This window comes from Dromiciops gliroides, chromosome 1 (genome assembly GCF_019393635.1).
Source record: "Dromiciops gliroides isolate mDroGli1 chromosome 1, mDroGli1.pri, whole genome shotgun sequence".
In the NCBI taxonomy this organism is placed as follows: Eukaryota; Metazoa; Chordata; class Mammalia; order Microbiotheria; family Microbiotheriidae; genus Dromiciops; species Dromiciops gliroides.
Window position 1 is genome coordinate 651,192,955 of NC_057861.1, and position 27,382 is coordinate 651,220,336.

At 35.1% G+C, this 27,382-nt stretch overlaps 1 protein-coding gene across 8 annotated transcripts in view; it reads right to left on the bottom strand.

Annotated features, from left to right (window-relative positions):
• NFIB (nuclear factor I B) overlaps window positions 1-27,382 on the bottom strand; it is a 273,901-nt gene that overhangs the window by 28,557 nt on the left and 217,962 nt on the right. For 4 of the 8 annotated variants that reach the window (XM_044002372.1, XM_044002342.1, XM_044002361.1 and 1 more), the window contains exons 7-10: window positions 25,368-25,502; window positions 19,658-19,836; window positions 15,302-15,467; window positions 11,472-11,554 (exon numbers count right to left, since the gene is read on the bottom strand). In XM_044002372.1, coding sequence (XP_043858307.1) covers window positions 11,472-11,554; window positions 15,302-15,467; window positions 19,658-19,836; window positions 25,368-25,502 — 563 coding nt within the window. The remainder of the gene's footprint in view (window positions 1-11,471; window positions 11,555-15,301; window positions 15,468-19,657; window positions 19,837-25,367; window positions 25,503-27,382) is intronic. The other 4 variants (XM_044002389.1, XM_044002352.1, XM_044002399.1 and 1 more) reach the window with 2 other exon arrangements.

Genomic DNA, 27,382 nt, shown 5'->3' on the forward strand with positions numbered 1-27,382 from the left:
CTGATCTTTACATTAAACACTAGACTAGAAAGACCCTAAACAAAGTTAAATTACTTCTCCCCAAGAGAAACTAGTTGTGGAAGTAGAAATGAAGATAACCTTTGTGGAGAAGTGATTATTTCCATCTCAGCATTTGTGATAAAGGAGAGGAACGGCATGACATAGTCTGGATGCTCTGAAGAGCAGCTTTTCAAAAGGTACAGAGAAAAGATTAGGTAGGACTCCATTGCTAGAAATTCACAGGGGAAGACATAACAGGAGGAATGGTAAGCTTTTAGGAATTAAATTCTGAAAACACAAAAGAAACAATTCCAATGTGGAGAAATAGGGAAAGACATCTGAAGAGACCAATGAAATGCATAGACCACCTTAGATTTCTAAAACTCAGAATGAACTGAGGCTGGCAAGGAATGATAAGTACATCAAAAGGGGTTTATTTAGCTATACTGAATTAGAAGTGGATTAAGGATAGTACCATTCTTTGACCAAGGTGAATGATAGAGAAAAAAGTTGTGATTTGGCCTTCTCTTTAACAGAATAACTATGAAGGGGCAAATATGACTAAACAGGTCACAAACTACATATACCCCAAGGTACTAAAAACAAAACAAAAACCTGGTGGATATGACTGGTGATCTTTGGAAAAGGCTATAGCCTAGAAAAGACCTAGAAAAGGAGAAATGTCCTGATTTTCATAAAAGGAAAGAGAGCTGAGTCTAGAAACTATCAAACAGTGAGCCTGACTTCAATCTCTGGAAAAAAATCTAAAAAGTATTATTAAAAGGGTGGCTAGTGAATAGTTAGAAGGGGAAGAAATAACCACAGAGAATCAGCATAGTTTCATAAAGAACAGATTGTACCAGAATAACGTGATTTCCTCTATAGGCAGGGTTTACTAGGGTGGTATATCAGAGGAATGTTAAAGATTTCATTTACCTATATTTTTAAGAAGATGTTTGATAATGTCTTTCTTTCTATTCTTATGAAGAAGAGGGATGTAATGAGATGTAGACCAGACAATCAAGAGAATACAGAACCGGATAAAATGGCCAAGCCCAACAAGTAATGGTGGGATTTCATTATGGAAGAAGATATTTAGTGGAGTATATCAGGTATCTTTGTTTTGTCCAGTACTGGTTATCAGTGATAAAGGCAAAGATGGTATGTTTATCATATAGCCCCTTAACAGTAGGAACTATTTCATTTTTGTCTTTATATCCCTTGGATAAAAATATTTATATATTTAATCCCCTTTATATCACTTAGCACAGACCTCTGTAGATAGTAGGTACTTCATAAATGTGGTTGAATTTTATTGAATGACACAAAACTAGAAGGGATAGTCAACATAGTGCATAATAGAACAAGGATCCAAAAGGATCTTGGCAGTCTAGGCCATTGTACCAAATCTAACACTCTGAATTCAGTTGTGTTAAATACTGGTTTTGGAGAAACAAATAAGACTTGGATTTGGATCTTCATTTTGCTACTTAGTTCTTGTGTGATCTTGAGTAAATTTTTTTTCTGGGCCTCAATTTTCTCATCTAGAAAAAGAGGGAGTTGAACTAGATGGTCTCCACAATGCCTTTTAACTCTGGTCTTATGATTCCTTTGGACTTATTTTGTGCCTCAAAATAAATTTCCCAAGAACAAAATAGGAATGGAGTGGCTAGATAGCAGTTTGAAAAAAAGATCTGGGGTCTTCAGTAAGCCAATAAGACATTCATGTGATTTGGCAGCAAAAAGAGAAATAAGGAGATAAAGAACAAAGGTCATCAGAATCTTTACAAGAATAAGAGTTCAGAATTATGGAGGAGATAATCCTGTATTTTGATCTAATCAGACTACATCTGCAATGTTGTCTTCGGTTCTGGGCACAAGATTTTAGGAAGGAAAACTGATAATTTGGGATTTTTCCCAGAGGTGAGTGACTGGGATGTTGAAGAGATTCGAGGTTATACCCACATAAGGATTAGAAGAAGGAACTGAAGATGTTTACCCAAAAGAAGACTCAGGGGATGGACAAAGAGGGATGGTGGGAGAATTATAACTGTCTTCAAGGAAAAGGAGTTATGGAAGTGCTATCATCACTACCAGAGGGCACAATTAGGAGTAACAATGGATAAAATTTGGTGGGGGCAGGGAATTTCTACCAATTCCATGTTTCTAAAAGTAGAATGGGATGCCTTGGGAAAGTAGGGAGCTCTTCCTCACTGGAGGTCTTTAAGCAAAAGTTAGATGACCACTTGGGCAAACTATAGGGTAGCTGCTCTCAAATTTTGTTCTGGGGACCATTGGAGGTCCCCCAAGACCCTTTCAGGAGATATATGAGGTCAAAACTATTTTCATAATAATGTTAAGACCTTTATATTTCTTGGGTTTTTAAAGACATTTTAATTTCTAATATAATATAGATAACAACCCACACAAAGATCTTTTGGGGATCCTCAATAACTTTTTAAAAGTATAAAAGGCAGGGGCAGCTAGGTGGCACAGTAGACAAAGCACCGGCCCTGGATTCGGAGGACCTGAGTTCAAATCCGGCCTCAGACAACTTGACACTTACTAACTGTGACCCTGGGCAAGTCACTTTAACTCACATTGCCCACACAAAAAATAATTTTTTTTAAATAAAAGTATAAAGGGATCCTGAGACCAACAAGTTTGAGAACCACTGTTAGAAAGGATTCTTATTCAGGTATGGTTTATACCTGATGACCTAAGAGTTCCCTTCCTACTCAGATTCTATGATTACTCTTTTTTTTTTTAAGTTTACATTTATAGTCTAGTCTGGCTTGGTTAAACTGAATGGAAATCATCATGGAGAGGTTCAAATTTAATAATAATAATAATAAAACACTTTGATAGATTTTGAAGGAATAATATGCAGGGTAAAAACCTGATGTGACAGGAAATATAATCCTATAAAAGTGTTCCATGCTGGTGTTTAGTTCTAGGAAGTATCTGGGATCTTATTGGCCCAAATAATCACATGACAGTCAAATGGATGCTTCAGCAGCCAGTGGCCTTTGACCATGAACTTTCCATTCCTTTAGAGAATAGTGTCTATTAAATATGTGGTATCACCAGAATCATAATGAGCTTAGGAAATTTATTTTCTCCTGGCCTTAATAACAGATCTCCAGTGGGTCATGTGTGGTAATGGAGGAGGTCCTTAGTTCTATTCATTTTTTTAAATTAGCCTATCAGTAAGTTCAACATAATAGAGTTTAAGTGGGTAATTTTCCTGTAATATTTTTAAACACAAATTTTAAGGGAAATATAAATAGCTTTAATTGTAATTTTTACCATAAATTTGATAGTATTTTTTAGTGTTTTTCCCTCTCATAAAAGCTGGAAATTATGTTTTTACAAGTATGACTAAATTAAGAGTACCACATTTCAGGATGATTTAAAAATTCAACCTGTAAAATTTAGTGAAGTCTTTCTTTTGTGACATGAGTTCTTCTAATTCGTAGGAATTGCTTATGAAAACACACATCTATGAAAAAAACCATGCAGACATAGCATTTCAATTATTTCATTTTGGGGATGCATTAACATTTATCTAGGTTTTATAGGAAAATTAAAGCAATTATTGAAATATGGTTTTTGCTCAGCATCACAGAAAACAATACACAATTCATACCTCAAAATTTGATATTATAAAGATCCCCCAATTTAAAGACCAAGCTTAAAAGGAGAAAAGTCTGAAATGCTTAAATCTAACTTTACCCCACTAAGCATTAGAGAATGATTGAGTCTCTCCAAAAGATGTTCTCACATAGTTCACAAAAAAACTGGGTCAAAGAACAAAGATGGGGTATATCTGACTGACAGATAAATTCTGAGGGAAATGAAGGGAGAGATTGTTGTTTGAGCACCTCCAAATTAAGATGTCAACAGCTTCAATGACTACACCACAGGGGTGTCTGTGATTTTAGAAGTTCAGGAAATAGCTAAAGACCATAAACAATAACAATGCTTCTCAAAAGTTTACTTGTTGAGTTAACCCAGAGCATCTTTTTATTTATAAGGGCTCTTCTTGCACATCAAAAAGGTGTGCCCTGGAATCAAAGAAGTAAACACAAGCACACAAAATCCTTTTACATTGAAAAAGCTTAATGTAGTGGACAGAACACTAAATTTAGAGTTCACAATCTTAAGTCCTAGTCCCAGCTCTAGACACATTACCATGAGAAAGTCACTTTATGAATGTGGGCCTTAATTTCCCCATTTATAAACGGGAGTGACAATACCTATATTACCTACTTCATAGGGTAGTGGTAAAGAAAATGGTTTGTAAGCACTAAAGATCTTTATAAAGATCACTCATCATCATTTTTATTTTGCAAATTGGCAGGGTCAACCATACTAACACCCTCTAGTAAGACTATCTCTTCTCTCATTTAAGAAGTTGTTCTTAGTCAAAGCACAATTGTCAATACAAGCTAAATCTATTCATTCATAGACGGTTAATGACTGTTGGTCAAATTCATAAATTATACATTCTACAAATATTATACTCTGAGGTAGACTGGAAAGCCCAAAGTGGCCCACAAGCTCAACATGAGGCAGAAGTGAGACACAGCAGCCAAAAAGCTAATATTATCCAAGGCTGCATTGAGATTCATATGTCCAGGAAGAGTAAAGTAATTATCCCTCTATTTTCTGGCCTATTCAGAGGAAATCTAGAGTACAGTATTTATTTATGGCTCCCACACTTTAAGAAAGCTTTAGGTAAACTTATGTGTTTCTAAGGGAGGGTGATAAAATTGGGAGAGCGCCTTGAGAGAGAGCATCCTATAGGATGATTAGTTGAAGAAACTTGGGATGTTTAGCCTGAAGAGCAGACTTGGGTTGGCTGGGGTGTGAGGAAAAAGTGTCATCTATTTAATTATCTGCAGGGTCATCAAATGGAAAAATAATTAAAACTTGTTCTGTTTATCTTTAGAGAGCAGAACAAGGAGCAATGGATAGAAGTTATAGAAGCAAATTTCACTATAAAAGGAAAACTTCCTCCCAATTAGAGCTATACCAAAGTAAAATTGTTGCCTTTGGAAGATCATTGGTTCCTACTCACTAGAAGCGTGCCTCTAAGCTAAAGCTGAAAGACCCCTGTTATAGAGCAGACTAGATGATTTGAATTCCTTTCCAACTGTAAGGTTCTATGATTCTGGGGACCTGGCGGGAGGAAGTACCTTACTTCCTTCAGACTCTCCAAATTTCCTCGATTTTTTTTTATTTTGCAAAGAATCCCAATCTAAGAGTTTTAACTAAATTCTTTAATAATAAAGTAGCAGAAATTTTAATGAAATGCATCAATAATGTCATAAATTTAAATGGTTCCTGAAAGGAGACAAGATGATCATTTGAATAGGATTCTAAAGAAAGTATAGCTTTCTCAAAAGGGCAAAAGAACATATGTCATTGAACCACTGACTTAAGAGTGGAAGGGACCTTAGGGATCATCTAATCCAGTCCTTTAATTTTAGATGTAGAAACTGAGGCGCAGGAAAGGAAGGAGATGTTCATGGTCAAGTAGCAAGGGAGTGGCACAGCCAGAATTAGTCCTTGGAATCCTAGTTCAGTCCAGTTTCTGTAGTATGAGATTACACATAGGAAGGATTTCTATGACACCAGAGTCATTTCAAAATTCCACTGCCATAAAGCACCCAATCTAGATTTGAACCATGCATGACAAAAGGATTGTGTTCAATGAGCCTGGATAGTCACATAGCCTCAACAAATGTTACTGGTGGATCATCAAAGAAGGAATAGCAGAAAAATCGGGAAAAATGTAAAGGATATTTAAAAAATTAAGATTGCCATTCCTAATTCAAGGGACTGTATTAGTTTTCAGGAGCCCTCCTATGAAGGAAAATGAAGCTTCAAAGATGAAGAAAGGCTTTGCAGCAGAACTGAAACTAGAAAGAACAGAGATCTCCTCTCAGTAAAGTGCTTTTCTTCTCCACTTAGCCTGTTCATATTTACTCTTCACTTTACTCCCAAGAAGTTTTTCCCCCTAAAGACTATATCATATATATGTACACATATATGTGAGTTGATGTATATGTATATCCACACACACATATTTACAAATGTCCTTATCCTCTTTGGGTTTGTAATTTGGGTCATTTGAAAGCAAAATTTCCTGATGTGCAGATAATATTTTGCCATGGCATTGGTTGATTTGGTGTTAGCAAGCTAAAACAATAATGTTATTGGAATATGAGAGTAAGTATAGCAATAGTTTTACTTAAAATCAGGGAAAGGGACTGCTTTCGTTTTTGTCTTTCTATCTCTGCTATCTCACTTCTAGTGGGTTCTTTATAAGTTCATTTTGAGCTGAAATGAATGGACCGTTCAGCCTTCTTTCTGTTCTCTATAATTCTCTTACAGAACAAGAAGAGAAATGCAAAAATGAATGAATGATAAAAGGCAGGCAATAACATGATTTTTTTTTCTAATTTAGGAAAAGCCCATATTAAACATTTGCATAGGGCATTATTTTGACTGGAACTTCCTTTAAATGTGTTTCCTTTCCAGCAAGCTTATGTGAAAAGTGACCTCTTATCCATTTGCATACCTCCCTAGTGGTCATGTGAGATGGTTTTACGTCAAGTTGTCAATTATGATAACACACACAATAAGAACAGGCCAAGTGTTGATAGCCTATTTCCTGACTTCACTGAAAAGTTCTGTTTGAGAGTCCACTTGGATCCCTTTTTTCCCCCCAGTCTCTTGCCTCAAGTAATAATACCACCTATCAAAGTGGTTTTAAAACTCCAGGCTCTTCCCTGTTCCCTCCCACTCTAGAGTGGCCATTTGTATTTACATTTTTCCACAATAAATGGCATAAGGGGATTTCCACTGAGAGCTTAACAACTAAATGATGCATCTAAAAAAAAATCAATTTCCTACTTATCCTGTTTCTGAAAAAGGATACATTTCATGGATAGGAAATAGCAATTTCAATGAAAGGACTTTCTTTTTGGTTTGTTTCAAGAATATACTTGATGGTTTTGCAGTGATTTCTTTGTAAGTTAGCCCAGTGAAAGAGATCATAGCACTTAATCATCATGCATCACATATATCATGCCCAAACCCAAGCACTAGTGAAATCCATGCGATTATGATAAGTAATGCAAAGATCTTGAATGAGCAATAGCCCCTCAGCCATCAATTCTAATATTAGATAGCACATACAGTTATGAGAAGATTATTTGAGAAAATTAATATAATGCTTCCATACTAAACTTGACTTTGCTTTACTTTGTCATTTCACAGAATTCAAAAGTGACTTCTCACATATGCAACCCAAAAACTCAAAGCTGTTTTGAAAATTAAATAACTGCTCTCTGATATTTTGGAGAAGTGACCTTTTATTTTTAAATAGGAAACTTCTTCACTTCAATGTCTTTACTTCTAACTTGTAATAATATAAAATATATCTGTACCCCCCCCCTTATTGGGCAAGACTAATGTTAAGAATTTATGGTTAAATTATGATTTGAGACTTAAAAATAAATGTAGATAATCAAGTTTGCTAGATGGTTTTTTATGATATCACTAAGCAGTCTACGATTTCAAAGATTCAAGGCCTACATTTAGTAGATTCATTATGAAGTAGACTGTTTCCATAAATGACCACACTCATTCACGTGACTTCTCTTATACTATCTAGTAACAGTATTCTAGTTCAATTGTACTCTAAAAGGATTATTGTATTTCCAATACACCATCTTTTCCTATATTATTCCCATTTACTTGGGGAGACACTATTGGGAGAGTACTATTTCTCCATGCTAAAATTAACAGAATGTGTTCGTCAACTACTTAGGAAAGAGAGGAAAAGGAGCGCTTTGCCAAACTGATTTGAAGTCAGAGATAGTAGATCTTCCACTCTTCCAGAAAACTCCCAAACCATAAAAAGACATTTCTTAGCAGAGACTAAAAGAGTTCAGTTTGCGAAAGCAGTATCCATTAGTTCTTCAAGCCACCACACCATCTTCCAAAAGGAAAGTTAAGAAGAAAACAGTTCCAATTGAAATTCTCATTGAAAGATTTGATTTAAACCAAGGCTTAATAGAAAACACATTAAATTAAGCAATGACCCTAGAGACAGTCTAGTTTCAATACTTAACAACACTCAAACACTTGTTAAAAGATGAAGGAAAACTTTATAGGAGAGTTCTAATCAACTTGCCATGAGCCATCTTTTACAGTTAATTGGAGCAGATCACTTTTAACAGCAAATTGCTAACATATTTACATACACGTGCATCTTTGTAAGTCATTCTTACTAATTATGTGACTTTTTTCTGAAGAATGAAGTCAAATTACATATTTAAAATGATATTGCTGATTTTTTTCCTAGCTTGTAAATAGCTGGCATTTCAAGGCCATGAGCTAACAACCTCAACTGGCAATGACCACTGTTAAGAAAGCTTGCACAGATTTGTAATTAATGTATGTGCACCTACCAATGTAACAAGCTAACATCTTTAAGAGCATGTTTTTCAAAGTAGTTAGATATGAAAATGTAAATGGATTACTCTCACTGGTGATATATGCTCTCATTCAGTGTTAGATTTAGTGTTTCCCATCTCAATTCAAGAATCCCAGATATTCTGGGTGTTAGAAATTGATATAGTTCTGCCTAACTATAATTGTCTGGAATGATTATTTATAAGAGAGTCACAAGTATCCAACCAACTTAAATTTATTGTTAACCATAATTTATATAGGCTACATTATAGTTATTTTTAGGTAAAAATAGAACACTCAATAATACACGTCAATACTTTTCATAACCTGAAAGGATAAATCTTCATCAAGCCCCCTGCAATGAAGTAAAGAATGTACCTGTGACAATATTTATTCTTAAGGGGTCAATGTATATTAAAGGCTATGGTGAATGTTTAAAAGAGCTCTCTGAGACTAAAACCACTGGCTCTCTAATTTTGAATTTCTCCTAGCTAATATAAAATGATTGATTGCCTTTATTTCATGTACCCCTTGATTTTCCTTTTCATTCATCATGATGTGCTTTAAACCAAATGCATTTAGAACCTGCCGTTAGAAGGGTGGTCTTTTAAAAATCTTTGTAAAGTAATGAAAGAACATAGTAAATCAATTTCATTTCTGCTGTAGGAAAAAATAGCCTTTATTCTATTAAATCATTTAAACTATTTCTTTTTTTCCCCTACTAAATAATAAACATTACAAGTTCATCGCTAAGATCCTTTTAAAAGTTAAAAGGTTAAAAATAAGGCCTGATTAGAACCTTTTAAAAACATGTATTTATAAATGATATATAGAAGCTCATTTTCTTCATGCTTATTATGAATTTTCATGAATTTGGTTTCAGAAATTCTTGCAACAGTACCTATTTTCCCCATTACATAGGGAGAAAAAGATCTCTATGTTATTTTAAATTAAACTGAATACATTATAGAGATGAAACTCATATAGTCTCCCTTTAAGGATGTATCTGCACCGTACATATGAGGGAAACCAACTACATTTAACTAAACTAGATATTATTCACATTATAAATCATTGATTTAAAGATGTTCACACAATGCTAGTGGTCTGTGATGAAAATATGTCTTGGAGGTCAATAATTAATAGATAAATATATCAAAGTAAAATGCTGAGCTTCTGCAGTTTAGTAATATTCTAATAATAGTGCCAAAATTCTTATAATTTATCCTGAAGAGATAAAAAAGGAAAAGTATCTTGCAGATTAATTATGGACTGATTATCTGATCACAATCATTTGAAACTCCAATGGGAGTCATAGGTAATGAGCACAGCCAACAAGGAAACTGAGGAAATTAGGTTGGCATGAGGGCAATTCATAATTCAAAATATATGAAATTGGTATGACAAACTTCTAAATGTGCTCAGGAGCTAAAGTTGAAACTATTGAGGCACTTTATTATGAATTCAAAAATTAACTGGAAATAAAGAATGCAAATCCCATGACAAAAGTATTTCTGAAAATATGTGAAGTGATTTTGAAAAGAACAAGTTTTAAAATCTATAAACCCTGCATATGTTTAAAAATACAATGAACACATACATTTGTCAAATAGAACCATATTATAGTAATTATAACACATTTCATATTACAGCAATTTTAGAGGTGAAAAAAAGCAACATACCAGAGAATTATGCTGAAAAGCCAATGGCTGGCAAAACCACTAATTATTATTTGGTATTTTCATAACTGTGTACAGATGTTTTCATTTAGTTCTCACTGGGTTTTTTTTCAAACTGGCAAAACGTCAAATATCTTGAATAAACTCTCATCTTTATTATTTTCTCTGAACTCTGCATGTGGTGACCTTTAATATATACAGTCTGCCACCTTGGCCTTCAACTGTACAGGACTAGAGAATTCCATATGTAACACAGTTTAACTAGGTCACAATAAGCACAGACAATGAAGGCCTAGTGGGAAATATAGTTGGCATGAGCACCAAATAATTTGTGTGTGTGTATATACATCTACACAAACTTAGATATATGTGCATAAGCCAGTTAAAAGCATTTCTCTTTCAGAGCTATTCTGAAATATTCCACTTTTCCCCTAATAATATATCATATGCTATCAATGTCAAACTGCTTTGCTGTCAACATTGGAGAACAACAAACAGAAACATCATATAGTTAAGTTCTAACTTGTTTGGCTTTATTTCTGTTACACTGTAACTAGGCAAAGTGTGATTTCTCTATTTATATGGCCCATGCTTTTGACTGTGGCTAATTTGTTTATAAGCCACCATTAATCCTGGCTGTATATTTTCACAGTTTGGGTAAACACTTCATTTGCATTAAATTTACAGCATTAATGAGATGCGAAATTTAAAATGCTACTTGAAACATAAATGATGTAAAAAAGCAGAACAGGGGGGAAAAACGTGTTTTTATCACATCTCAAATCAGAAAACCAATTTAAACTTATTAAAGTAGGAATGATGATGTGTTGTACTGAGAATTTGGTTTCATAGCTCATCTTTTATAAATAAAGTATAAAAGTGACTACTTTAACATCTGGAAAATATGAAATAACTCAGAAATCAGAATTTGTACTGTTTACACTGTAATTGGCTTCGAAATATTTTTAAAAGGTTTGTCCTCTGAATGCTTTTAAGCAAATACCAATCTGACCAAGAAAATTCACTTTACCTGAACCACTAAGAATGATCAATCCTATAATATATGCTCCAAACATGAAAACACATCACGTGCCAGTTTCAGGAATTTTTGTTTAGAAGTATGAAACAAAAAAACTGAGAAAGCATTTTGGAATATGAAATCATATTTTTGTCTTAGTCTTCCCATGAAAAATACTAAATGCAGCAGAATCCCATCTAATCCCAGATTTGAGTGGCAGCATGTAAAAAGGTATTGTTGCAAAAGCTTGGCTATATCATTACACCTATGTGAAACTTGCCCACCTGTTGCTGGTGTAGGAAGGATGGGTCTCTTGGGCTTAGTCCCACATATCGATTGGCTTGAGATGTGCCTGAGGCTGTGTAGGCTGATTAAGGAAGAACAAAAACAAAGATAAAAATCGTGAACTATCAGAAAGAACACCCTGTCCATGTATAAGAAACCCAGACAAGTGGGATTTGTAATTAAAAAAAAAAAGGTGCCTCTATGTCTCTCTTACTTAGCTTGAGTGTGTTTTAACAACCGGTAGAAGAGAAATGATTGTTGATTTCAAATTAACTGTCCAAAAAAAAAAAATCTATGTCAGGAAGTCAAATTCTACCTGTTGTGAGCATGCCACACTCACATGTTCCATCTTTAGTTGGGCATACTTTTTGAGAGATGGCTCATTCCCCTAACTGAAAAGGTTTTACTTCACTTATCTAATGATGGGGTCACCAATAATGTTCAGTGGTACTAATACATGTGAAAACAGACTATGAATCTGTCAAGAAAAAGTGAAAGCTTTTAGTAATGGGAGTTAAGCATGATGTGCTTGAAGATGTGGCATGAGAAGTTTTTTTTTTTTTCTTTAAAGGAAAAGGGAATCTGGTTGTTACAATTACATTCATGAAGAAGGAGATTAACTTTTATTATTCCAGATTTCATGAAACAGCTGAGTATGACATATCACACAAAAATCATCTTGATTTTTAGGTTAAATTTGATTTTAACTTTTTAAAAATGTAATTACTTTCTATTCCCTCTCCAAGACAAAATTCAATTTCTTGCAGCTTTCCCAGGAAGGGAGGTTGGTAGCACTTTTTTTTTAGACATGGCCCATAGACATTTAAAATACATGTTGACTACTAATAAAAATTCCCAAAATTTATATTGAACATCTTACCTGAATTAATTTTATCTCATATGTTTCTCTCTAAGTGCTTTTAATATAGAGTGAACATATCCCAATTAATTTTCCCTTTTTCTTAAAGATTTCTTTTCAGGCTCTCAGGGTGATAGTATGAATGTATCTTAATATTCCTAGCACTGAACAATTGCATTTTTCTATGTCAGAATTAACACAAAAAGGAAATGTTTTTATTATTGTTATATGACATATTTAGAAAGTTTTAAACAAAGATATTTTATTTTCAAATGATATAGTAATTGAATTTTTATAACTGAAAATCATAAGCCTTATGATTATTAACCACTGATTTAGAGAAGACTAAATTATATTTCTTATAATATTTATATATTTGTAATAATATTTATATTTATCATTTATCAGAATCAACAGAATCAGAGAGGACTAGTGGATAGGGCACTGGTCTTAGAGCTTGCCTCTATCACATATTGGCTTTAACATCAAATCACTTCACATCTCAGGGCTTCAGGCAACTCATTATTACTTAACTTACAGAGAATAGGTTGACCTGCATCTGAAGAAGGAATTTCTTCATCCAGGTATTACCTACATCTATGAATTCAGAGGTCTGATAATTGTCTCAATCAGAATCAAATTATGTCCTATTATGAATTCATAATGCTCCCCAATAATATAAGTTAAACTCTATGAGGATTTCACAATAAAGAACGTGGTTAATACTTTTTTTTATTCAACCATTTGAATAATTGTGAATGAGCAGATAAACAAAACTATTATTTATTCATTTGATTTTCCTGAACTAGCTGTCCATGATTATGAGGCACTAGTTAGCACCTTTGAGAACTCCAGGGAAAGCGAAGCTGTTTCATGCTCCTTACTCATCCACACTTCTAGGGATAGACAACTTGCAGTATGGAATGATGGGTAGCACATATTCTACTGTATATTAATCCTACCCTGAAAATATCAAAAATATTCTTTTAATACTTAGGAAGACCTCCTCATGACCAGTAACCTTTTTGACCTTATTATCAATGAAATAATTCATTTCTAGCTAGGAAAGGTTTTGTTTAAAGAAATTAAAATCACTTATATAAGTTTTTCTTATTCAGTGGCAAGAAATAGAAAGAGACAGCCATTTTTATAGGACCAAGAAAGCACTGAATCATAGCAAAGTCAATTCAATATTTTTTTCTTTGCCACTTTAATGGTTGATTCAGATGACCTCATGGTCATATGGTCACATGGACAATGTGAACGAAATTAATCATCAATATGCCTGAAAACAAAACAACAAAAACGTAACCATTTTTAATCTTATTTGGTCATATTCTAGAGAAAAGACCTAAGTCACGACTGTTAAGCAACTGTGAGTGATAGGATATAACAGTTTGGGGCAGAAGTTTCTGGGATTATGTATTTAGGCATCTGGGACTTGATACCATCACTACTATTTGTGTAGAACTTTAAAAATTCTCCTTGAACCTATATTTCATATGCCTTTGTTCGGAATATTGATTCTATAAAATAGGTATTAGAGAAATGTGCATCTGAAAATTTAGGTCCTGTTCCTTTATTGAACGTCATTTTTGCAGTTAACTTTGGTTATTTAAGAAACTATACCCAAGTTTTACTAGACCCCTTCTGTTTGCCTTTATGGAAGTACTCACTAATGTAGGCCCTCTAGCAACAAAAGGTCAATCAGCATTAATGACTACTCAAGTATACCGCAAGACTACTTATATTCACTATGCACTGCAGGGCCTTGTTGTTCAGAGGAACAAATTCTAACTCATATGTACATTTGAGGTGCTCCCTCAGAATACTTCCTGGTTTACTGCTTGCTACAAAGAAGCTTCTGACATTGTCAATTCCAGAAGAAGGACAAATGATGATGTCCGTTTATCCCATCTGGAGTGAGGGTCAGAAGTGTTATGACTTTTCTTTATTTTCACATAGAAATTACTAAAGCAATGAGATTCACTGATTGGGGACAAAAGAAGGGTAACCCCTGAAATTAAGAAAGCCCTGCAGTTTTAGGGGAGCACACTCATAACTTTTATTTGAAGGCCAGGATCCCTCTCTGTGATTTCTACAGCACTGACTATATTGGCTCCAAGTCACTGTAGAGCTGAGCTGGCATTCCAGATGGAATTAGCTGAAAATGAACTTGCTGTTCATTTCTGAGCTCATCACGTAGAAAAAATAAGGCAAGCATGTGGTCATAAAATTTATGGGTTACATAAATTTAGTGGCTGTATTTTTTGTCATTTCAAAGGCCAAAGTCATGCTGAACAATATGGCATTTGATGTACCATGATAGGCAAAGCAATCAAAGGGTTAAAAAGCAAAAACAAAACAAAACAAAAAGACAGATCATGAAAGTGCAGGTAGCTTACTTGTGCCTAATACAATGGACTTAAATTCCATTTTCCTGATCTCAACATTGTGTGTGTGGTGTGTTGTTTTTCCCCTAATAGTGACATAAGCTGATGTCATGTAAACATGCAATTCTCTTCTAGTGGCACTGACTCACTCTGTGTTAGTGAAAGGGCTCAACTTCTACAGGAAAGCTCACTGAGTAACAATGGTCTAATTTCTTGGGGGTGATAAAAAAACCTTTTAGGCTGAGTTATGATACTCAGTGGTAGTTCAATGTTCACCTTGAACCAACAGGCATGTTTTTGTTTTTCTTTTTGATAGGTGTTTTCTCAAATAAATATGCATCTCCCTCTTCAAAATGGGTTAAGATGTCACAATGATGATTCCCATGACATGAGGCACTGCCTAAAATTTGATAAGGGAGAGCACTTAGGGCCAGATCACAAGCCTGTTAGTTCCACAAATGAGAAACCTCCATCTGATCAGGTAACTGGAAAAATTGCCTTTGTTTTCCACCTTGGATCGGAAATCCAATTGAACCTTCTTCGATGGACATTTCTCATTTCCTACAGAAATACTTACTGGTCGCTGTAGGTGAAGCTGCCTCACCTTCAGTGGATGTAGTGATGGGTTTAGTATCTGTCATGGTCAGGGTCACAGGTCGCACTGCACTGTGATGGGGAGAGGGTGCCAAAACTGGAGTGAAATGGCCGGGCACTTTCCCTACTACTTGACCACTGCTGTTGGGCTACAAAACAAAAACAGAACACGCCGCATGAAATAATCCAGCCTGTCTAATTCATAAGTCCATTTAGCACACTCTTCCTTCAGGGACCCTGCTCATTGTGCGGAACAGCCTTGCGCAAGTTAAGAGTCAGAGCACCTCATAAGTGGTTAGTAGTAATAAGAAGCAGCAGCACTTGAGAGAAGGTTTTCATCTTAAAAGCACTTTGTAGACATTAATTAATCTTTACAACACCCTGGAGAGGCAGGTAGACATCATTATTCTCATTTAACAGGCCAGAAAACTCAAGTGGAGGTTAAATGATTTGCCCAAGGACAAAATGGAAGTCAGCATCAGAGCTAGAACTAGAACCCAGGACTCTTACTCTGATCCCTGGGCTCATCATAATGAATTTGCGTTTGCTCTTCTGGATGAAATTTATACCAAGCCCTTTTTAGACTCAGATGAGAATATCCAGTTGATACAAAGGCTCCATTCCAAAGAACACAGTTCCTCATGCTCATTTTGTCACATAACACAAACACATTCATCCACACAAATAACAGACAACATCTAAGACACGACTGTGGTGTTATTGGGATCTCCTAATGTAACATTAGAGAATGAGACGCAGGGCTTCCATAGTAAACTTTTGTGAAAGAAGTCAAAATGCCTGATCTACAAAAATGATGCTAAGGTACCGAAACGGGTCTGGCCTACAATCCACAAACAAAGCTTTAAAGACTGAAACTAAAAAGTGTTGCAGTAAAAGAGAGGACAATCAACTACACTATATAGTATATGGTCTGTTCTTAAATTGATGTGTGTGGATATTTACACAAAACATTCATTAACATTTGTGGGAATTACCCAAGTAAATCCCCTGTGCTGTGATAGAATAGATATTATTATGTGTGTTTTAGCCCCTGGGTACAAAAATAGTTTCCCTGTTAGGAGGCAAAATCCTAAGGGACAGACTGATACACTATAATACCAGAACATGTTTTTCTGGAGAGAGAATGCTATTTTTGTTCATACCCAAGATAGAATTCTCTACTGCGTTAAATCCCTAACAATTTTATAGGACTTTATTCCCCAAAAAGCACTTGGCTTTTCTGATCCAAAATTATCAAAAGAGGCAATCCTTATTAGCAGTCCTATCCAGCTACCTATACATATAAGCTACATATAGATATTTTATCCCTGAAAAAATACAGAAATCTAATAATGTTCAAATATTTCAACTTTTGGCCATAGCTGAGTCTAAAGTTAGGCTCCTCAGCTGTTACATCATTTTTTCCCTTGAAAATAAAATGAGGTACTTGAATATCATGACTGTTCATCACACATTATTTGGAGTATTTAACATTATATCAGGGAAATTGCCCACTGTTTTCCCCTGTGGAAACCTATGGGAGAGTTATATCTTTAAACTAATTTTACTTAAAATATTCCATTGAATAGCAATAATCAGTACAGTGGTAAAGCAATTAATCTCAAAATTGCTATGGGGAGTACATGGCATCTCAGTTGCTTATCTTAACAATCTACATTAGTATATTACTGAAGCATGTTGGAAAGGAACCACTTTTAGTAAGTAAATACTGAGTAGCCATTCTTTTGATTCCACTTATTATAGGAACATTAACTAAGTAGCCATTCTTTTGATTTTCAGGAGATTCCTTTTGCAAACCCACAAAATATGTTTTAAGGTTAAGCAGAAAAAAAAAGATGAAATATTCCTTATTGATATTTGTAGTTTGCTATAAATATGTGGGGTAAAATTCATGTTTCCACCCAAAAAGCAAAAGTCTTTGGGTTAAAAGCCCATCATTAGGTGACCAACTTTTTCTAGCAATTGAACATGTTAGTGAGTTGCTTTACATTTTCCCCTTAAAAATAATAACAACAACCCAGAAATATGTTATTTTGCTTCCTGATGTCAGGTTCTATGAGCAGAGTTCTTCTGTGTGCAGTAAGCAAAGACCCAGATGCCTGTGTTCAGTAACACCTACCTGGAGAGTGACAATAATGTCAAGGAAATGCTGCGACAGACTATGACAGTACAATGCTTCATACTGCAAAGCTTTCCTCACTGGAACTGAATCACGTTCCAAGTTCAGTGACACACATTTACCTAATTTAAAGTTTACAAAAAGTGATAAAAGAAATAAATCTGAGCCAACATAGGCAATGATATTCCATATTTTAGGGTCCATAGGAATGAGATATATTGCTCTCTTTTCTGCTTGTTTAAAAAGATGAAGCTGCACCATGAAACTTTTTATCTTCTAAGGATGCTAATAGATGAACCTTCTCATTGTTGCTGCTAAAAAGAGAGTTGACTCCTCTCAGGAGAGAGTTGACACAGCATTTTGAAGGGATTATCCTGCTCAGTACATTGGTTCCATTATACAGTACTAAAACCCTGAGAAAGCATTAAAAAAAAAAAAACAGACAAGAGAGTAAGACACTTCTCTTAGAAGCTAGATAGATCTTTACCTTGAAAACGGGAAGAAAAGCAAGGAACAATATAGGCAGATTATCGCCTAATCTGCCCTCTTAACATATAAAAAAATTGAAATGTAAGTAAAACAAGCACTGAATAATTAAAGAAACGCATAACACTAAGGGCCTGATTTTAATTTGCATAATTTTTCCCTTAATAGTGCCTAATTAAGACATCAGTTTTTTTTTTTTTTTAAAATCCAATGGAACTCTAAGATTTTCCACACTGAATTAACATTAAGGACTTTTAATGGATGTCTTAATTAGACTTTGTTATTCATGGAAATTTTACACAAATTAAAATCAGGCCCTGTGTGCACTGTTCCCAGCTGAGTCTCAGCAAAATGCTCTGTGGAACTGAAAGACTTTTAAATCCATGCTTTGACAGCAAATTGTAGTCTTAAACTGATATACCACAATCCCACGGTTTTTCTTAATTAGCATCAATATTACATCCAATAAAAATAATTTATGATTTGAAATTTTTTCACCCAAAACTGAAACTGAAAATTTATCTTCAAATCTAAATTTCAAAAACTATGCAGCTAGTCCAAAATGTTAATCCATAGGGTCCAATAATCACTGACTTTTTAAATAGCCCAAAGGAAGATTCATTTGTTGGTATTCAAAGCACAACTTTTAGTCCAGCCTACAGTTTTATTTCTGAGCTCTTAGCAAATGGAAAACTGATTGTTTTCCCCTATATCTTGTGCTTACATTTAATTGATTTCCTTTTAAATAAATGATTTTTTTTATCTAAAAGCTTATAGCCATACCTTTTATTATCATTTTACCAACAGTGTTAACATAAAAGCCCCTAAATCTGACCAAATTCAGTGAAATGTGCAGGGTGGGAAAATCAGATACCAGACCATACTATACAAATTTCATTACACTCACACTGGAAATAGCATTATTAACAAACAGCTTTGGCTGAAATTCTGTCTAAGAGAAGAGATCACATAGCATCATTATGTTTCTATTTTAATGCAAAAAAAAAAACAACAAAAAAAAGGGAAACAAACAAAAAAGCCTTTCTAACATCAAATCCCTAACCCATGATTTTGCCATTGAGAACCACACTGCCTTGTGATAAGGCAGATATGCATCTGTGTCACTATACCTGCAGCAAATTCCTAAAGTTACTATCAAATGTTTACAAAAGAATAGGTTTATAGCTATGTCCCCCCATTATTAAGTACAGTCATGTCTGTGCAAGTATCCCTCAAAAATAGAAAATATTTACACTATGAAAGCTTATTTTAATTCCTAATAGCTTGTCTATAAATACAACTGTTCTTTTTTGTATGTTTACTTGAACATATACCTTGCTATTCCCTGACTGTGTGTTATATACCAGGTATGTCAAAGCTGTGAACTGCTCCAAGCATTTTTTGCTAAGGTGGTCCCTACCTAGATTCTCCAGTCAATGAAAAGAAGAGAAATTAAACAAGTTCATAACACATTTTCACCTGTAAGGAAATCCTCTTGCTAATTGTCATTCAACCAGATTCAAGAAGAAACCTTAACGAATCACTGAGAACTTCCTGAGTTTAAAATTCAAAAGTTAATGCCATGACAGGAATGATTCTTTTACCCTAACAGTGAGCCTCGCAGAGTATAGAAAAGGAAGCATGACAGTATCTACTTCATTTTAATCGGGCGTTCTCGCGGCATTTCTCTGCCCCTCACCCCATCCTCTTTACCTGGCTTGTCTGTGGACTAGATGGATCGTAAGAAGGTACGTAATTCTTCAGAGTATCCTGAGGATTCAGGTGAGGAGGATATCTGATTGTTGGATGAGAAAAGTAGCTTGATGGGGCCGGAGGAAGGATAGCTTGTGCTGGGAATGGCAACGGTGATGGTGACGTTCTGGTTGAGATGACTGGGGGGGGGGAAAAAAAACAAAGAAAAAAAAATTGATTAAGCTTAACCTTTCTGGACTCTGTAGTTCCTAGTCTTAAGTCTTAAATCAGAAAACATGCTGCAGAAAGATGATTCAGTATTTTTTTCCAATAAGCATTTTTATTTAAAGATTTGATCAGTATTTTTAGCGACAAACTAAATGCTCTTAAAAAAATCTATGCAGGGGGCAGCTAGGTGGCGCAGTGGATAAAGCACCGGCCCTGGATTCAGGAGTTCCTGAGTTCAAATCCAGTCTCAGACACTTGATACTTACTAGCTGTGTGACCTTGGGCAAGTCACTTAACCCCCAATGCCCTGCAAAAAACAAACAAAAAAAATCTATGCATTGGGGGCAGCTAGGTGGCGCAGTGGATAAAGCACCAGCCCTGGATTCAGGAGGACCTGAGTTCAAATCCAGTCTCAGACACTTGATACTTACTAGCTGTGTGACCCTGGGCAAGTCACTTAACCCTCATTGCCCAGCCAAAAAGAAAAAAAAAATTTAAATCCAGGCAATCAGTTCTTTCTTCTTCTCTTATCTCAGTCTGTTTCTCCTCCCTTTTCCGTCTCTTCTTCCTCTTCCTATTCCCACTGCCTCTGTGTCTCTCTGGGTCTTTCTCTCTGGATCTCTTGTGTGTCTCTACTTGTCTTTATCTTACTCTGTGTGTCTCTCTGTCTCTATGTCTCCACTCTTTCTCCTCACTCCCCAAAGTAACAATTCTGTTTTCACAGATCTATATAAGTAATTCAAAAAAACCTTTTCTCTTCTTATGGGTTATGCCATTGCTTGATATATTTTTTAAACAAAGCGATGATTTCCTAGCAGAGTAGATACTTGCCTTTGTCTCATGAATTTTGACCAATTGAAAACATTTTAAAGAAAAAAAGGACTCAGAGTTTTCACTAAGGTTTATAATAGAAACAAATCTTACTGTAAGAAAACTTAGTGAATTTTTCATTACTATGTAATCCTGTACCTGCCTATGGATGTGGGAAGGGAAAGCCAATAATTACGAAGCAATAACATCAGGAATAATTAGTTGACCATTGTGTAAATGCTAATGAATGTTCAACTTCAGGGCCTGGGAAAACCTTCCTCCAAATGAAAATATTTCTTTCAAAACAAAAAGGGATCTCTCCTTTACATATTTTCTCTACACTCTTTTTATTCCCTTCCTTCCACATTCTCTCTCAGCAGACCAATACACGAAAAGATCTCATTCTAATGCAACATTAAACACAGACAACATGAAATGCAAGCTTAAGGCTTTCATAGCCATGTTAACTTGCCCAAAAGTTTTCTACCATGTAATTGATAATGCTTACTACGTGGAACATATTACATATAACTTATGTAATATAGCATGTTCTTGTGGATATTTCATTACTCTAATGCAATTTTTAACACAGACATTATCTGAGACTTATCCACTTAATTTTCTAATAATATTTTTTAAAAACCAAAAGACAGAGGCACCTTACTGTACCATAAATATCTCTACAATACAGGGGTAATAGCAATATAAGCAAAATCTTGACATAATTTTATGCACATTCAGAATATATTAAATAACTTCTTTTTGTATACCACTTTCCAGGATGCTAAGCTTTAAATTTAAAAGGTCTCACACTAATTCTAAGCCAAATTACCTAGCAGTAAAAGATCTATTCTTCCTGTGTTCTCCAACTAAAAGACTACTAAGACGTTCTAAATGTACACCAAAATTTACCTTTCAAGTGGAGAATTTTTAATAACATAACACATAGTAGGGAAAATGCAGAATAAACTCAACTATAAGGTTCCCTTCTTTATATTCTGTTTGATCAGATTTTGGACTAGCTTTTAAAATAAAACCCCACAAAGAAGATCGCCCCCCCCTCCCCAGCCATGCTGGTATGGATATAAGGGCTGAGCAAGGACAAGGAGGAGTATGTTAAAAAGGAAAGCACACTAGACTAAAAATCAAGACATTTGGTTTTCAAATCTCACCTCCAATACTTGCTATACTTTGTGACCAACCAAGAACAAGGTCCTTAATAAAATATAACATAATGAGACTTTGTACCAACTGTAGGGAATAATGGAATTTTGAGGAAGAAGAAAGCTTTAAGTTAATTAGGCATAACCTCTCCATTTTACAGGTGAGGAAACCAAGGTCATGACTTGCCCAAAAGCACATAACTAGAACTGGGATTTACACTCAGATTTTCCTACTCCAAATATAGTTAGTTCTCTTTATTTTCCCTCACTTGCACCAGCTTTTTAAGAGTTTTGACGAAACTGATGGTGTAAGCCTTTAAGTGATATGTGTATGAGTAGTAACTTATGATTAATATTGCCATCAATTCTTAATATCAGTGATAATCAATATCCTTAAGTTAATAATAATAATAATAATAATAATAATAATAATAATAATATCCTGCATTGATCTTGCCCCAAATTACAAAGTTGGCACTAAGATAATCACAGCAGTACACAGGCTTTGAATGGTTTCTCCAACTGTGGTGATGTGCTTTTATTAAGCAACCACATTCTCTTAACAGCTCCCCTGTGTGGTTAACAATAGGCAGACATCTGGTCAGATTTAGTGGGGCAGGTATGGTGAGAGGCTGTCCTTGTCCTCCTCAACTATGTTCAAGTTGGGCCCAATCTGAGGTCATTTTCCAGACAAGATCTCAAATCAAAAGGAAATATATCTGTTACTGTTTTCTTACACAAAACTTATTTAAGTTCTCTTAAGGAGATGAAATAAAGTTAATATAAAGAAAAGGTGAAAAGATTTTTCATCTCATTAGAAACACATTTATTATAGAGGGAAGCTGCCCCTGGATTTTCAAAAAGCCCCATACAAGCCCTAGAAGGTCTCATCAAGTTGCATGAGCTACTAGTATGAGATTTGTGATAATGGATTGGATGCCTGACATCTGATGACCAGCTAAACACAAAGAGATTCTTCTCCAGAGGGCCAGCCACCACCAGGGGTTGATTGGTTTTGTTTTGTTTTGTTTTTTCACAGTGGCATTTTTAAAAGACCATGTAGTAATAAGCAGATGGTTTAGAAGTTTTGTTAGAGAAGGTGACTTGCAATAAATAAAGTCATCAATACCATTGGTGGTACAGCTAGTTAGCACAGTGGATACGAAATTGGACCTGGTGTCAGGAAGACCCGAGTTCAAATTCAGCCCCAGACACTACTTAACTAAACTACTTGACCCTAGAAAGTCACTTAACTTCTGTCTGTCTTGTTTTCTTCATATGTAAAATGGGAATGAATAAAATAATACCTATCTTCCTGGGGCTGCTGTGAGGATAAAATAAGATATTTGTAGTGTTTTGCAAACTTGAAAGCTTTATATAAACGCTGGCTATGGTTACTTGTGGTATCAAGTAAGCACTAGTATAATACATACATGAACAGATTTATCAATGCCTCTTATCTTTAAAAATACCTACCCAAGAGAAAATTATTCTAGAATCAAAGCCATGATAATGATAAACCTTTACTATGTCCCAGTCCTCTTGATTTATGTTTAATTTTGTTAGTATTATTGATTAATTACTACAAATCTATTAGTGTTAGCATTGCCTGGACCCCCCCCATATATATATATACACACACACACACACACACACACACACACACACACACACAACATATATGTATGTGTGTATACATATACACGTGTGTCTGTAAATATGTGTGTATGTATAAAATATAATTTCTGACTAGTATATATTTCTCTTCTATAATTTCCTCCATTTTAGGCAGTGTAAGTTTTCTCTCTCTTTTTAAGTATAGGAGAAAGTACAAGACAACTTGATATCAATTTGTAGATTTACACATACCACAAACTAAATGTAGCATGTTGACATTTGTAAAGTACATTGTAAATCTCACGACTTCAAAGGACCTGTAATTTCATAGGTGTTTAGTTCTTCTACCAACTCAGAATACAAACCTTTCCATAGCTTAGTTGATAATTCTTAAAAGTTATTGTGGGAGGGGAAGCTAGGTGGTGCAGTAGATAGAACACCGGCCTTGGAGTCAGGAGGACCTGAGTTCAAATCCGGCCTCAGACACTTAACACTTACTAGCTGTGTGACCCTAGGCAAGTCACTTAACCCCAATTGCCTCACCCCCCCACAAAAAAAAAGTTATTGTGGAAATGGCTAATATGGAAACATTTTACATAATTGTGCATATATAATCAATATCTAATTGCTTACCATCTTAGGGAGGGGGGAGAGGAGGGAGGGATAGAATTTGGAAATAAAAACTTTAAATAAAAACTTTTTAAAAAAGTTATTGTGAGGGGCAGCTAGGTGCCACAGTGGATAGAGCACCGGCCCTAGATTCAGGAGGACCTGAGTTCAAATTCGGCCTCAAACACTTAACACTTACTAGCTATGTGACTCTGGGCAAATCACTTAACCCCAATTGCCTCACCAAAAAAAAATTTTTTTTTAAAGTTATTGTGGCAAAAGAAACAAAAATCACCTGTAATCAACTTGGTAATAACTCTCCATATTTAGGCTAGTCCTTGGGAAAAATGTTGCAGTTCATTCCTGGACTTGGATTGTCTTTTATATTAAGGTCTAAAAAAATAAGGAACTATCCCCTACTCTAGAAATTTATAGCAGCACAAGTACATAAATGTGTGTGTGTGTGTGTATATATACACTCACACACAGACATATATATATATATGATCAAATAAAAATATTTCTCTCAGGCTTATAACCATACCCAAATCTAAAGATAAGAGTTTATAAATAATATGTATTGAATGATAGCTGTGTGACTTTCTAATTCTATGATCCTGGGGAAAACATTTTCCCTCTATTCAGTTTCCTCATCTGTAAAATGACCTCTAAAAGGTCTTTTCTAAGTCTAAATCTTATTATCCTATGAACAAGACAATAAGACACATATATAATATGTATATGTACATATTCACACATATATACATATATATTTGCCATACTGTTAACTGCTCATATTTCTTTGCCATTTTTGAGAAGTAATCATCAATAGTCTGATGATTTGGCAAAGTAGATACAGTGATTTTTTTTTTCTATTTTAATTTATAAGCCTCAAATCATCATATAAATGACTTAATAAGCATTACAATCTAATAATAATTCATTATGAAGCATAGTAGAATGGTAAAAAGGAATATTGTGAGCAATAAAACCCTCAAGAAAGGAAAAAAAAATGTTTTTGGTTCAGAGCATAGAATCCTCCAATTTACAGCATTTCACTCTCAGATAAATCTTGATAAATGAACATCAAATTTCACCCATAGAAATGCTGTTTATGTGACTTAACGCCTTTGAAAATACTCCAAACTCAACAACCTACTTGATGACCCTTCTCTTTCCCTCAATAAAATATATGGGATTGGGACCCCTTAGCTAGGTCGTAGGGATTACAAGTTGTGCTCCATTGCCAGGGACTTGGGTCAGAAGCTCCACAAACAAGAAACCTTCTCTAGGCAACGCCTCACCACTGTGTGCGACTCCAGCGATCCCAGGATGGTGGTGCTGAGGGAAAGTGCTTAATCTGGGTGAAGAGTCCTGCGGAGATGTAGGGCTAAACAACGGCTTTTCAGGCTTCTTCATAGCAGGAGGAGAAGACATATCTGCAAGGGTGAAAAGCGGTTTGGGCAATGTTAGGCTATGGCCAAGAAACGAACGTGCCAGAGCATGCTCTGGTCTAACATCCTACTTTTCTCTTATCCATCATCCTTTGCAAACAGGTGCTCCTGGATTCATCTGAGCAGCCGTCCTGCCCCTTTAAAGTTTATATAGCAGTTTTTACTTCTCACTGAAGATGACTTAAGGCTTCTTTTGCTAAATATGCTTTCTTTTTCTCAGAAAGGTTATAAAAAATGGGGCCACTATGGCATTCTGGGTAAGACACAGAACTCTGTTTATCGATTCTCTGTAGCTCAAATAAAGCCTAGCCCAGACATGCCCCACTAATTTAAATTTAAATGGTTTGAAGGAGTCTTTCTTTTCTAGGCCCTAGACCACACTGTTTATAAAATAGTGGCAAACAGAATACAGATGTCATAAAGGATCTTTCAGGTTGGAAAAGAGAGAATTAATCAGTATCTTAAATGGTCAGTTATGCCTTTTATCTAACATTTTATATGATAACAACAAGAGCTAACATTTGTGAAGTACTTCAATAGGTAAAGGGTACATATTATTTATTCTCTTTATAATTTTATTTGTTCTTCACAACAACCCTGTGAAGTAGTCTCAATCATTTTGCCTATTTTATAAGATTGTGAAACCTGGGGTTGAACAAGGTAAACAGGGTCAAATCATCCAAAGTGTCTGAAGCAAGATTTTAATTAAAATTTTCCTGATTCCAAGTACAGCGCTGATACCACTATCCCAACTTAAAAAGAATACAACATACTGATTTTGCTATAGTTTTTTTTTTGTTGTTGTTGTTGATAAATATAAACATTATTAAAGGCCAGCTAGGTGGCACAGTGGATAGAGCACCGGCCCTAGAGTCAGGAGGACCTGAATTCAAATCCAACATCAGAAACTTGACACTTACTAGCTGTGTGACCTTGGGCAAGTCACTTAACCCCAACTGCCTCACCCCAAATAATAATTATAATTATTATTAATAATAATAAAAAGTATTAAAAGGACATTGGGGGCAGCTAGGTGGTGCAGTGGATAGAGCAACAGCCCTGGATTCAGGAGAACCTGAGTTCAAATCCAGTCTCAGACACTTCACACTTACTAGCTGAGTGACCCTGGGCAAGTCACTTAACCCTCATTGCCCTGCAAAAAAAAAAAGGACATCAAGGGGGCAGCTAGGTGGCACAGTGGGTAAAGCACCAGCCCTGGATTCCGGAAGACCTGAGTTCAAATCTGACCTCAGACACTTGATACTTACTAGCTGTGTGACCCTGGGCAAGTCACTTAACCCTCAATGCCCCACCAAAAAAAAAAGGAAGGGCATCAATTAGGAAAGCTTTCTGGTACTGATAAAAATCTATGTCACTCATATCTTTTTTTTGAGAATGCTTTAAAAATCAACTTCTTAAAATGAAGAGATGGCTTCAAAGTTCTATAGTTTCATATCTTTATATCTAACTATTAAGAAGGGAACTTTCATCCTAATAAAAGCACTTAACAAAAGAAGTATTTGCTTTCAGTATTTTGTCACTCTGCTATTGTATCATCTAACAGTTGTTTGATAGTCAGATATCATTTTTTAACAAAATTATCAGCTAGAAGTTCACTCAGTGATAGTTTTTGACTAATATATTTAAGTTGATTACCACTGTTGAACTAGTCAGAAACAGCAAACTTTTGAAACAGAAATTCAGAGAACTAATTCCATATGCCTCCAGAAATAAGAAATAAGTGTTAAAAAAGAATAAAATGGCCAACTAAAATATTGTCATTAGGATCCCTATAAAAATGGTGAAAGATATTTAATTTGTATAAACAGCTTTTAACATTAGGGTTAACTGCGGTAAATAGACCT